General features: G+C 33.1%; 1 protein-coding gene across 1 annotated transcript in view; it reads right to left on the reverse strand.

Moving 5' to 3' along the window:
- Positions 1-15,051, reverse strand: part of LOC141406847 (integrin alpha-PS3-like) — a 50,676-nt gene extending 35,625 nt beyond the window's left edge. The window contains exon 1 of the mRNA XM_073992957.1: positions 13,763-15,051. Within this exon, the coding sequence (XP_073849058.1) occupies positions 13,763-13,953 (191 nt within the window). The 5' untranslated portion in view covers positions 13,954-15,051. The remainder of the gene's footprint in view (positions 1-13,762) is intronic.
- Between the last annotated feature and the right edge of the window lie 494 nt (positions 15,052-15,545).

The following is a 15,545-nucleotide window of genomic DNA, read 5'->3' on the forward strand; positions in this document are numbered from 1 at the left end:
GGAGGAGTCTCGGGAACACTGAGGACTTCAAATATCAAATTACAGCAAGTTCGGTTACAAATAGTAGCTAAAATCCGGGGTATCGTTACATGGGCAATATTCCAAAATATGAACCTATATTGACGTTTTTGGAGAAGAAGTTTCGAGAACCTCAAGTTATAACTAGTTCGTTCGAACATTTTTTGCTAAAATACCTAAAATAATTTTAATCGGGATGTACCATTATATGAGCGTTATACCCAAACGTGGACCTATCATGGCTATTCGTAGTGGAGAAGTTTTTTTGGCTGTTGAGAACCTCAAAATATTTTAAATCGGGAGGTACCGGTATATGGAGCCTATACCAACACGTGGATCTATTTCCACCGCTTTTGGTACAGAAGTTTATTGACCTCTTGAAACTCCAAGGGCCAAATTGGAAACAGCTTGGGCTAAATCGGAAGGTACCGTTATATAGGGGATATACCGAAACGTGGACCTATCTTGACAATTTTTAGTGCAGAAATTTATATAGCCAATCTTCGAAGTTGATACTTGGATGCAAAATTTTAGCGTTCTATCTTGAAGGGTCGCTTATGGAGCACGAAAAATGAAATTTTTCATGAATTTTTTACAAAAAATGTACTTTCGGATTTTTAAATCAAATACCGACATTTTTGCAACATATTCTATTCCACCATTTCCAGCTTTAAGGCCATCAAATTTCAAATTAAGTAATTAATACCAAAATAACCATGGTTTAATAATAATAATAATAATAATCGTTGTGCACTGATTGATATGAGAAAAGTCGTCCATGTCCCTTCTGGATGGTTTGTTCGAACTTTATGTTATCTGATAACGGGTGTACGAACAGTTGGGATAGATAGCTGTTGCAATTCTGTTTTTTTTTTGTCAAAATAGTGTGGCTTAATCCCATTGTTGTTGTTTAAGTATTTTAAAACAACGAATTTATTATTGGAGAAATTTTGGCATTGTTCGCCAAGGGATAAGGCAGGAAAGACTATAATAGATAAGGTTTGTCTTGTTTTGCAAACAATTTCATTGGGGTTGCATGGAATTGCCAAAGAAAAACTTCTCATGGAGATTGTCACTCTTATATTATATTTCGAGCTAACGATTGATGTTTGGGTATAAAAGGTTTTATGTTGAAAAAGTTATTGAAAAATATCTTCGACAGAGAATGTTCACAAAAAACAAGGGAACTTATGAGACTGTATGGCGACAATCGTAACTATACTCGTAGTCTTCCCTGCCTTACCCCTTGGCGAACAATGCCAAAATTTCTCCTCTATTAAATTCGTTATTTTCATATATTACAAAAAAACAACAATGGTATTAAGCCAGACTATTTTAGAAAAACTAAATCGTGTAATAATAAGAATTACTTTGGAAATCAATATCATTATTTCATGTAGTGTCAATTAGTTTATACTCCAATTATAAGTGGATTCTCACAGTTGAAACACACATTTTCTTATTTATTTCATATATAAATACATATCTTTGTATATACATATGTAAATACATACTGCATTTATATGTATGTATTTTTATCTAACTATTGAATATCACCCCTCCATCATTAGTGATTTAGCATCTGTTTAATGGCCCTTTTTAATGCTATAGTCATTTCTAATTTAAATGTCAACAAATGAAATGTCAAACCAAATTTTGGTTGAACTCCGTCAAATTTGGGGGCATTTTCCATTTCATCGCCTTTACCAAATCGATTTGTCCATCGCGTTTGTTCGTTCCAATGTTCAAATGTGTTTCTTGAAAATGACATGTTGCACCAGACGTCACATGATGATGTTGTGTTTAACGGTCAATGCACACACTCCCATATGTTTTTAACACATACGTATGTTTTCTATGCATGTATGTATGTCTGTGTCACTGTTGATCTGATAAAACATGAGTTTTGTCGGTGGTAATAAAAACTCTTGGCAGCTTTATTTATTGTCTTTTCTTCCCCCGATCGGGGAATACATATCTGATATTTTTTGTTTGTTAATTTTTATTTCCATTTTTAATGGATGGATATGGGGAGAAGATTGTCATTGAATTGATTTGGAAAATGAAACGAATGACACTGAATTTGTCATTGGATCTGTTTGTTCATGGATGGGGCTAAACAAAAAAAGAAAAGATGTTGTTGTTCCAGACAGAGATGAAATTATCTAATGCATCATTGTTTTGTGTTTGAAAAATCTATCAGGCACACATTTGAACATTTTGGGAGTGACACTTTTGTCGTTTATCCATTTGATAACAGTTTATTAGAAAAGAAATACTGAACAAGAAGCTATGGTTTTTGGAGAAGACATCCCAACAAAATATTTGATGCCAAAGAAGTAATTGAATTCAGGTGATTTTTGGCGCCTTTCATACGGCGCGAAAAAAATCATGATTTTAACATGGGCTTAGTACACCTAGTGTACAGTGCATGTATGATTTAATGCGTTCACTAATATTTCTGGAATTGGCACAATCAAAATAATGGATTTTTTGGGTATCGACAGAGTAGACATTAAATTATTTCCTAAACAATTAAAATGAGTTTATAATTTGATAAAATTTGGCAGCAGCTGACTTATTTTTCTTCTACTTATCGAACTTTAATATAATTTTTGCTATTATATTCAGATTTGCTAAACACGTATTTTTGATAACTATTTCATCAGAGCAAAATAATCAGTCAGTGCTTCCAACATCAAAGCTTCTATGATTATTAGTATTTTGCTCTTCTTTTAATTTGTTTACTTTTGCGAGCATATAAATACTTTATGCGACTAATTGAAACTCATGATGTGGAGCAAATATTAAAATGTGATCAATCGAATGGTTTTTTCGTGACTCTTTAAACTCCTTGAAGTCTGGTTCTGAAATCACTGATTCAAATTGAACAAATTCTATTTAATTTTGCTTAGATAGTATTGATACATACAGAGAGCGTCAAAATAAACTTTACACATACAAACATGACAGTAACAGGGTTCGAATAAAGGGATATGAGTACCATATCTTCCACTCATGTTGACTCCATATTAAAGACCCAGATGTAAAAGAATGGGGCTAACCCAAAGGTGAAGGTGTATGTAACATATGGGCAGGGATCTGAAGCGTTCGACCATGTTTATGAATAACGTGTTGTTATATTTGACTCCTATTTATCTAGGATCAATCAGTAGTCTCTAGAATTCAAATCCATTAAGTACTTACAGAAAAAATTGAGAGAATGTTTAATGAAGGCCCATTTTAGGACAAAATTACCCGAAAGTTTTATTACGAGTCCAATAGGAGAAATATCACCGGATTACTCCAAAACACTCGTAAATTCCATTTAACCAGCATCATATCGCATTCTGCATAGCTTCCACTTTGCGAAAAAATGCCACAATTTAATTTATGACGTTTTTGCAATCACTTTCATAAACATTATTGTTGCTGATATTTGTTATAATAATTAATTGATGGTTTCGTGGAAGCACACAGACGCCAGTCATACATTTTTTATATTTAATTATGTTTATTAATGTTAATTTTATAAAAACTCCACCTCCTTCCTTTCCTTTGTGTGGTGGCCCTGTCACACGCATTTAAAGTTAATTGAATGAAAAATTCAAAAAATAAAACATTCTGGCCAACATCAAAAGTCAAAAATGGACATACACAACGGCCGACAACAGACACACGCAATAATAAAATTTAATCAAATTTAAAAGCAATTAGTTGCAATATTATTGCTCGCGAGCCGTAGACAAGCATCGATGTGTGCTGGGCCACAGTGACCATAATGCCACATATCGCTTGCATACGCAGCCGGCCGGTCTTTTTTCCTTTTTTTGTAATTTACAACATGAATAGTGAAATTTTGTTTGAAAAATTCTGTTCTGTTAATGGATTATAAAGGTCTATATGGGAAATCAACAAAATGTGTGGGCCAACTAAATGTTTGGCAATGTAGCTGGGCAAGATGATGAGTAACATACATATTTAGGCAATATTCCCTTTGCCAATCAATATCAATGGTTGTGCTGGTGGTGGTGGAAGTGTTGGTGTTAATCGGGTGCATTCTTTGTTTACTTTGCCTCGGGAAATGTGAAATACACAACAATGCCTATTTTTCGGTATCCACAGTAACACATGGCATCGTACTGTGGTTTATCGTATCCAATTTTATGTGGCAAGACAGAGGGATGATTTTTTCCCTTTTTGGATTTTATTATTCTTTTTTGTTTGTATGTACCCTCCACCACAATAGGGTGGGGTGCAAAACTCACTCACACTGTTTCTTCCAGAACTTTGTTATGTATACATAGAACATCCGATTGAGGGTAAAATGCGCAAATTGACCAAGTTAGTTGATATGAACCAAATTTGCCCATATTAAATTCCGTATTCACGATTTGTTATATTGTACAAATTACAAAAGGGACGAAACTAATACAGTTCCATTCAATAAATGTTTATATTATAGTATATACAGGAAGCATTAAGACAATATAAAGAGCAAATACATCACAATGTGAAAGGGAGTTTTTCCTTTTATTGTCATCATTTATGTTTCATCTACATACTCGTATGTATGTAGTATATTTATCATATAAAAGTTTTTCAAATAGTTTTGTTTTCAAGAAAAAGTGTGCAAATTTTACATTCACTCATGCATGGAATCCAATGAATAAGAAATTCAATGAAATGATTTCAATTCGTTGGAATCATATCATATTCATATACTCCGCAAAAAAGTTCTTGACAGAAGGAAATAACACAGCAAAGGTATTAAAGGGCTTAACAACGCTGCGAACCCCAGTCTAACAGGAGTTTACCAATCCCCCAGTCATGTGGGCATCGTATGTAGACTAGATAATTGTGTAACCAAATCTCCATACCATCACAGATTTCAGAGGGGAGAGAGGAATAGGCCTCGCACCCAGCAGTGATAAGGCTATTATTACCAAGTAATTTTAGCCATCCATTATTGTAGCTATTTGCCTAATTTATTACGCACTGAGCCCCGATTTGTATGGATTTAAAACTGGTAGTAGTGTTAAATACGATGAATGAAAGACCTTATCCAATTTGGTGACTGCGATGTCGAGGGCAACCACTTCCTAGGAGCTCTTAAGCAAACCCAAAGAGGCGCTGGCCGACCCATGATATCGCTGCTCCCGTGCAATGATGTACCCATTGGTTGAGCTCTCAAGGCGAGAAACATGTAAAACCACTTAACGACACATCCTGTCTACTTTCGCAAATTCGCATGTCATAGTAAAAAACAGTATTTTTCAGAAGTTTATTCTACAAACAAATCCAGCAGCGTCGGACTCTTTGTGGGTTGCTAGTCTGCATCTGACAACACACATTAAGATCGAGACCAGTAAGGTCATAGTTATGGTATACTGGAACACTTCATTATATATTTGTTGATACCCTGGCCGGAACATAAGTTAGTTGAGCGAAATCTTACTAAAATGGCTTCTAGGCTAATACTTCACCTGTATCCATCCTATAAAAACATAGAATGTCTATGCAGTCGAAATTCTCTATAACGAACTTCCCTGTAACAAATACTTTTCTATAACGCAGTAGTTTTTAAAGCACAGGAGGATGTTCTCAGACAAAATAAATTCTCTATAACGAATTTTCTCTACAAAGTAGTAATTCGTCGGTCCCCAAGTGATACGTTATAGTGACGTTCGACTGTAAATTGTTCTCAGTTCTCTAGCCACCATCGAGCCTTAGTGAAGTGTAAGTTTGTCTTATTGACTGCAGGATAAGGAGAAAAATATTCGATACATGAGTGAACTGGTTCATTAGTCTAGTTCATTATTGTCATTTAGTGCATATGTAGTATACCGCTCTTAGGATTAGTAGCACTGCACATGTAAAAGATAATTGATGTATGCCCATAGCTCATACCATCTTTCAGCCTAACGAGCTGAAGTAAAACGAAGTACATATGCAGATTAAACTAGTTCATAGGCTTTTTCGGTGAATCGTTCAAATGAACTATGTAGTTGGTATGTTTAATAAAGCACTAAACGGTTTCGGCAATAATTTAATGTTTAGCCAGAGGAAGAGGGAGCGTAGGGTCTTTCAATTCGAGGAAGTATCATCCCAAATACTGGGATAACTGAAACTGACCTTCTACCTTCATTTAGTGACTATACACTCTGATATGAGATAACGTACCCAGAAAAAATAATTACCAAATAATGAATTTGTATAGTACTTTTTGGTAGTCGTAACTACATACAAAACCCTCTGCTAACCCATTATTTTAACAAGGGAATGCCGCATTGAATAACTAGTTATTCTATGGCTACTAGAAGTTGCAATATAAGCTAAAAAAAACATATGTTATATTTTTAGAACAGTTGAAGAGCAATTCGGTTTCAATTTCAACACACTTCAATTTTTTATTTTATTTTTCTCTCTTCTGCATTTAATCATTAGACAGCGAAATTTTATGCAACCTCTATTTTTGATCCGATTAATATAAAATTTTGGGGCTGGGCATATTTTTGGCTTCTGACTAAATTGCAATCGAAATATATCACATATGCAAACATATGTAAAATGCATTAATTATGCATATGCAAAACTTATGCAAATATTATTTTTTGCATATGCATTTTACATATTTATGCATTTTACATATTTTCGTATGCAAACAATATTTCAATAATATCTTCAAACATTTTAAAGTGTAAATTTTATTCTGTTTAAAATTCCCCTCAGACAAGTCAATAAAATAGAGAAAAGTTTAACCACAGACACGACTTTCAAAATACCGAAAATCGGGAGGTATCGTTTCATGGTTGCTATATGAATACCTGGACCTATACCGACAAATTTCAAGTGGTAAGTTTTATTCTCCAACGAAGACTTAGTACCAAATGTAAGCCATTTCGGAGGGATATTGATGCCACAACGTTCTAAATGCAGAAAATCGGGAGGTACTGTTCTATGGGAGCTATATGAAGATGTGGACAAAGATTAAATACCAAAATTCAGTAATTTCGGTGGGATAATGAGGCCGCAACCTTCAAAATAGGGAAAATCGGGAGGTACCGTTCTATGGGGGCTATATGAAGACGTGGACCTATACCGACAAATTTCAGGTGGAAAGTTTTATTCCCCCAACGAAGACTTAATACCAAATTTCAGCCATTTCGGTGGGATACTTAGGCCACAAATCTTTGAATATGGTTTTGCATAGGCTCATTTTATGCAAATAAAAATTTCTGGGCCTAATTCGTTTTATTTTGTGATAAAACTAGTTTCTGTCTAATCAGATTTTCTCTACGACTATCCTAACCATATATACATTTGCATAGGATTCCGCTGTCTATTAGTCATGCGAACTTCTGATTTGTAGCCGGGTACGAATATCAAGGGTTGTTTAAAAGTTTACATGTGTGCATGCTTTAGCGTTGAACATATAACCTTCGGATTTGTAGCTCTGTGCCACCGTACTAAGTAAGGAGTAAAAAAAGTAGGTTTGTTTAATAAAACATCCTTTTTTTCAGCTTACTGGTAATGGAGAAAGTAACTTGTTTACATTACTTTGTCATGGGTTATATAATGATTAATGAATCCGAATTTTTGTTGGGTGTTTATACTTATCGAATATATACATGTTGTTTACAAACTTCAACACCAGGATCAGGTGTGCCCCATGCTGATACCAAACTATGGACCGCTGCTCACTGCCTATAAATGAGCCTTAATGCGAATAATTTTTTCTATTTCAAATCCTTACCTAATTAAAATGACAGAATAACATATTTTAAGGTCCGCGACGGTCTTAAATTCCATAAGACGTATCTAATAAAAACAATTTGACGCTAGAGTCAGAAAAAGTTCCAATTCTGTAATGAATAACACTATTTAGCTTACTGTGCATACTTCACCAGCAACAAGAACTTTGAATTTAATATTAGTCTTAAGATGTTTGATACTCAAAATTAGTCATATCGAGGGCAATACTAAGCCCTCATATAATGTTAGCTCCTGGTTCTTGTATTTTAAAGACATAAACCACATTCTACATTAAAAACTTTACATTTTGGGTTCCGGAAAGGTAAAGCATAAGTTTACAAAAATACCGGTATAGAGGTTATTCTGTATTGAAACAAGTAAGATTTACCAAATTTTATGACAAACAGAGTTCAAGAATTAGTGTGATTGATGAAATCATTTCCATAAGAATTCAACTGAAATTCACGAAGTTAATGTAAGCCTCGGTTCACACGTGAGCGATTTCAATGAAAGCAATTCATGAAATTAGGCGTTCTTAGATCGAGTTCCCCACTGCAGCAATTTCATATTATATAATTACTTTAGTATGGAACTCGATCTAAGAACGCCTAATTTCATAAAATTATTACATTGAAATCGCTCTAGTGTGGACCGGCACCAAGTAAGAGCAATTATAAAAACTCTCTGGTTTTACACACATTAAAACAGTTTTTCTGAACCTGCAAGAATTTTCTTGCAAATACGTAGATTGATTTTGTAATTTCTGCTAAAAATATAGGTTTGTCCACAATTTATCTTAACAACATGTTGCTAGTTTTACCATATAAAAAGTACGGTCTCTTTAGACAGTCTTGTTTTTTGTAAAAGTTTTTTTTTTCTCATTTAAGACTTCCTTTCTAATAATGTAAATGTTAAAAAATAACATACAGCACATTAGCTAAACAATTTTAACACAATTCATTAGCAATAATTCAACAATTTGGTACATATTGCCCATATATCGCACATAATTCCATTTCAACTTACATTAGTTTCACCCATATCAACTGAAGTTTGTTAAGGCAAACAAAAAACTTTACGATTTGCATCGCTCTTTGTTGTTGAATCTAGTTTTACCATTAGCTTGAAAAACTGGCTGAGGAGTGGCCCAACTCTATGGGAATATTATCACAAAAACAAAAAAACTTTAAACGAAATAAGAAACTTTGGCAAACCAAAAACCAAATTAATATATTCAAATCTTAAACACATTAAAGTGTAGAATTGAAAATGCCACAAAATCTTTATGTTGAGTGGCGGTTGGTGATGATAAATATAAAAATATAAACAAAACTGCAGACAGCTGAGCGGGAACAAAGAATGGGCCATTCCTTAAGCGTTTCTTAATACTTTACGATTTATTTTAAGTGCCTGCAACATAATGGCATTTTTATGTTTATATAGCTGAGAATGTCATTTAAAGGCTTATTTTAATTCGACAATAAAATATTATTTCCCAATGACAACATCAATACGATTCGAATTCAGTGAATATTAATGTCAGCTTTTTTATTGCATTTCAAGTGCAGTACGATGTGAAGTACCTAATTTATAGGAGAATAAAGAATTATTTGAAAATTTTGAAAAATTATGTTTATGGGAAACATTAACTACCAATTGCCAAAACAATAAGTGTAGATGTTTTTAAAAACCATTATTTCAAAGTGCCAAGAAAATATTTTTTGCTTTGAAATTTGTTCAAATCGTGTACTGTGTAGACCAACTGTATATACAAACGTCTTGGCTCTTGACACAAATCTAAAATGCGTAATACTTTTGAATCATTTCCAAAGCTTCTTTAAAATAAAAATGTTCATTTTAGTATTTGTTTATTTCGTAAATAAATATTTGCTACTCCAAAAATTCTTTAGTTAGAAAACTGTGCTTTCTATGCCCTCTATCATTAAATTTTTCATTCCGTTTGTTATACATTGAAACCGTTCTCATTATCCAATCGGCATAGTTTAAAATAACATTTGATGTTCTAAAGGTACGTCCTTGTACAAGTAAGATCGTATTTTGATATATCAGCAATGTATAAAAATTCTCATTTGGTTCTCCCTCGGGGTTTCTTGTTTTCTTTGCAATAGATTGTTAATATTGCCCTACGATTTCTTATAGTCCTCTTAGAACGCTTCGAACCGATTATGGTATTTTTTAGATTTTAGCCTATCGAAATACCTGAACTTTGATTGATTGAAATACATACATCTTGCACAAAATTGTCCATGTGGCTCAACATGGTACAGGTACTATACAGGTTATGACTTTTTTACAACCTCATATGCCTGTATCATAGCGAGATTAGTTTCTATATAAGATTACATAAAATCTTAGGTATAAGGTGATTCGATGAAAAAACCTCACGCACAAAATGATTAAAATTTGAATTTATCAGAATTATGGGCAATATTCGAAGCCACTGTAAGCTGATATATAATTTAAAATAAATAGTAGAGTCACATGAGATAACCAAACTGACATAACATTTGTTTCTCACTAATTTTTTTAATTCTGAAAATCATAAAAATGTCGTGAACGTCTTTTTTTCAAAGAAATAATTAATTAAAAAATCAATGTGCATGACCTTTTCCAATATTTGAATGAAATAAACGTTATTTTAGTTGGTAGTAGGCTTAAATTTATTCATTCCTGCAACAGAAAATAACTTTCAAACATTTCTTTTTTAAATATATTTTTAAAATCGATTTGTGCGTGAACTATTTTTATATTTCAATGGAATAATCGTATTTTAGTAATTAATATTTTTGAGAAAAAATGTCGAAAAGTCATAACCCTAGTCTGCACGCCCGCATTACCCACTGAATGCCCGGGTTCTATACTTCGCACTTTCAATGGTGGTCCCTTATATAGGCAGAAATTCCTGAGAATTGTGGGTCTAAAGACACGCAGTTTGGACTCGGCTATTAAAAGTAGATCCCACATTATTGAGCAAATAAGAACTCTTTAATATGAGGGAAGTCTGCCTTGTTCCTTCTGTGATTTTTGTGAGCACATACATACATATGTACATATATATATATATATATATATATATGCATTTACAGGCCATTGCTACTTCTTAAATAAAAGATTTGTGTGCTTCCTTATCATTGAGATTATAAAAATTTCGTCCCTGCCGAACTTAGCGGCGATTTAACTTTTTAATTTCAATATACATATGTATTTTAAGATTCAATTTTATATTTTCTTTTAATATATTTTTAAACATATAAAATATCAGAGCGTCATGTGAATACCAATTGCTACAATTTTTTAATTACATTTGATTTATGTTTTTAATTGGTCAGTAAATTGACGATTTCGTTGAAAATTGCTTAGTCATAGAATAAAAAATAACAATATTTAAGTAAATACTTGAGACACCAATAGTTGAAAGAATCAAAATAAATGGGTACAAATCAATAACGTTATTTGCCATAGAAACCTATATTTGTTTTATTGTGGGAGATTAACCTATTTTTTCTTCTCGCATTTAGCTGCGCCTTTGTTTTCTCACATTTACTCACTTGAGTAATATGTTGTACACATAAAAAACACTATTTTAGTTAGGCTCAAATAACGCTGCGCGATTCTGTAACTACCTAATAAACCAAAATGCGAATGTCCGAAACCTCTATACAATTTCGGAAGAATTAATTAATTCGATTTCTATTCCAATTGCCTAAGGCAATTCGACAGTGCCCGGTCTTACAATTAGGAGGGTTGGCGTTTTTTATTTGGGATGACGACTTCTATTTTGTTTTTCAAAATACTCAGGCTTAATCCCATAGTCGTTGTTTTAATATTTTATTAAAACAACTTTAATTTATTAGTGGGGAAAATTGGCGATGTTTACCAAGGGGTAAGGCAGGGAAAAAAACGCCAACCCTCCTAATTGTGAGACCGAGCACTGTCGAAATGTTGATTATTGCTGTAGTATGCAATACCAACATATTAGTTACGTGTTTTTCGCTGAGAATCAACGAACGCATAGCAGTGGGAAAGATTTGGTTTTGTTTGCAAGTGAAGATGCTCGAGTTTAGGTAGTGCCAAAGAAATTCTCGATAAGAGTGTTTCTTTGCACACGTATCTATTTGAGAGGGCAATTGACACTTGGGTATAAAAATCTTCTTGTTGAAAAACAAGAAACAAGGGAACTGATGAAGAACTGTGGCGAGAACTGAAACTATAGTCTTTCCTGCCTTACCCCTTGGTAAACATCGCCAATTTTTTCCCACTAATAAATTAAAGTTGTTTTAATAAAATATTAAAACAACGACTATGGGATTAAGCCTGACTATTTTGAAAAACAAAATAGAAGTCGTCATCCCAAATAAAAAACGCCAACCCTCCTAATCACTGTTTTTGTAAAGTAATTCAGTTTAATTTATGTTTTGTTGTTTTCAATTTTAAAAGAAGAAGTATAGTTTTATCTGCATATTTATTCGTGTTTGTGTTCAAACCACTGTAAAAGTTACAATAACTTGATACAACTTTAAAGAGAAATACATTTGTAATTCGGGAAACCTCCTTGTAATTCGTTACATTGAATTTGAAATTCAAATTATTTAATTTTATTTTTTTAATTATTCCATTTGTTATTCATTTTTTCCACTTGAAGTTCGAATTATTCTATTTGAAGTTCGAAACATTTTTTTTGTATTGCTTTTATATTTGGTTTTTCGAATTACAAATAAAATGTTGCAAATAGAATAATTCGAATTTCAAATGTAATAATTCGTATAAAAAATTGAATACTTCGAATCACATAAAAAGGAATTTGTGAAAATTCAAATTTCAAATGGAATAATTCAAATTTGAAATGGAATTGTTCTTATTAAAAATAGAATAATTCGAATTACAAATGAAAAATTCACATTTCAAATGGAATAGTTCGAATTACAAATGGAATTCTCGAACTACAACTGAAATCTTTTGAATTACAAATGGATGTTAAAATTTACAATGAAAATGTTTCGAATTACATATTAATAACATAACTTTATTAAATAAAATTTCTTGACAAACTGTATGACGAAAACATAATCTCTAGTTTAATTTAAATCGATGGACTACTGATCTATTACGTCTGGCATTATTGACCAGGCGTTTTATATTACACTATTTTTCAAAAAATAATTTGTCCAAATCATTATTTCAATCTTAAATGGGCATAATCAACGTTACCAAAACATTGAAAATTAATCACAGTCATCTTGTATTGCAAAATACAATGCTGCTGAATAAATTACAATTTAAAAAACTTGAATATAACGACTGCTACCATTGCACATAACAAAGATAACAAACTTTTGTAAACTATGAGAAAAATAAATTTATGCAAATTAATTTTTGACCGATTCGAATTTCAAATTATCACACATTGTAAAGAAAACAAGATTTTCTCTACAACGATGCAGCATTTTAATCAACATGTGATCGGAGGTGGGCGTTTTATTTATAGGTATATTCGAACAGAAATTAGATAAACCAACTGTGGTGTTTTCTTATAAATTTGATTGTGGGGGGCACTTCAGTGCGCGGTGTCACCCCACAACACACCACATACTAGATGACCGCTTTCCCTTCACACTCCAAGTTTTTGTTTGTCAAAACAAACCTCAAAAAATCGAAAATAGAAACTCTTCAACTTTACTTTTTTTGTTCATCAGTCTGTGGTTGTTTGTTGGTTGCATTGCCACTACTAAAGTGATAATAATTTGTTTAAATATTTTGTCGCTTCACGTACAATTGCTAAGCGCTAATAGATTTATTTGAGTTTTACGACATGCTAAATACTTTGTTTGAATGTAAACTAACTGTTTTTTCGTGGATATTTTGTATTGGCTGGCGTTAATTAGACCGAAGTGGAGTTGTTGTTCGTACAACTCTAACTACTTGTGTATGTGTTTATGTACTCTATGATTGTGACAATCAGTTGTCTTACCTTGTAGGGCGTATAACCAACGAATATCCAAAATATGAGCTGCGAACTTGCGGCTGGAAGAACTTCAATTGTGGCGCACCAATAATCACTTGGGGCTTGGGAGCAAAGTTAAAGGTATACACCGGGGTTAATAAACTACCAAAGAGGCAACTTAACACTAGACACAGCACTGGACTGATTTGGGAAGACATTTTCGTCGTTGTGGGGTTATTGATTGATAAGTGACACACAAAACTTATGTATGGGTTTCTTTAGAAATGAGGTTTACTTTTTCTCTTCATCTATTTCTTCTTTTTTCTGATAAGGGCTAGCTAAGTAGCTGCTTGATTGGTGGCAATCTATCTTCGAATTCGGATTTATTTATTTTAGATTTTATTTTTGTCACTTCTTATCCGTCATTCACTTTATTTCACTGCTTACTAGATTGGACTTTATAACTTTTCAAAGGGGACATGATTCCCTCTCTACATTTTCCACTCAAATATTATCACAATTTCCAGTGGTTTGCTTCTTGTTGTTGGAATAATAATTTTCCTTTCCTTTAGAAGTTAAGACTAAAACACTACATTGCACTGGATACACACACATAGCAACATGATTGTATACACAAATAATACAATATTTGAAATTTTTATATTATATGTGGAATATATTTAGTATTGCCGTTAATAAAGCACCGCGGTTTGAATGATATGCAGAAGAGTCGTTCGTTATTTTCTGTTTTTTCTTCGTTGCTTAAACTCGCATCGGATGTGGATTATTATTTTCTCGTTTTACAATTTAGTTAGATTTTATTTAATAATTTCGTTGTCGTTTTCGTTTTGTATTTGTTTTTACATGCAGTAAAATACTGCTACTGCTGCTGTTGCTTGTGATTTCAATTCGGTGCGTTAATATTCCTTTATCTGGCCGTATCGTATCTTTCAGATGCTTTTTTCACTCCACTTTGTGTGACTGAATGTGTATGTATTTTGTTTTTATTATGTTGTTGTTTATCTGTATCTGGGGTTCTTTTTTTTTTCTTGTGCCTTGTTCTAAAGTAGTTGTCGTCGTCGTTTTTGTTGTATTCACGCGTTTATCCGCCCGTTCTCTGACACAGTGCTACTTGCTTCGCCGGCAACCGAAATCAAAATAAACACCATTTGCTCTGCTCGAAGACGGAAGGCCCTAAGCTCCGCTTATTTTCTTGTTTGGCGTTGTCGAGTTGCCGCTACATGGCACTGTGCTGCCAGTGTGTTGGTGGGTGTGCCTGCCTGCCTGTTTGCCTGCCTGCCTGCATTTGTGGATATGGTTGGTGTCCGCTGTTGCTCTACAATGCTGCTGCCTTCATTTTATGCACAACGCAGCGATAGTTTATTGAGCACCAGCCATCAACGTCGTGATTGTATTCCCTGAGCATATGGGCTATTCTATAGCAAGAGTTCATTCACAGTAAAGGGAGACACACACGTCTGTCTGTCCCGTATGGATACTTTTCCTTCAGGGAGGGTATTTCTTTGTCATCATCAAGGAAAAGCGATGTTGTCTCAATCAGAAACACAAAATTGAATTGGACAAATATTGAGAGAATGAATGTGTAATTTCCAAAATAGGGATGTTGATGGAAAAAATTGGATGTTTTGAAAAATTATTCCACACAGGCACACATTAGTGAAATGCAACCAAAACCACGGTACTTTTTGGTAATAGTATCAATAATACTTCTATACTTTCAAAGAAAAATTACACAATAAAAATACAAATAACATAATCAATTCTTACTTACTTACCTTAACAAAGATTT

The sequence above is a fragment of the Musca autumnalis genome, unplaced genomic scaffold, assembly GCF_047663935.1.
Source record: "Musca autumnalis isolate F117 unplaced genomic scaffold, ASM4766393v1 scaffold_5, whole genome shotgun sequence".
In the NCBI taxonomy this organism is placed as follows: domain Eukaryota; kingdom Metazoa; phylum Arthropoda; class Insecta; order Diptera; family Muscidae; genus Musca; species Musca autumnalis.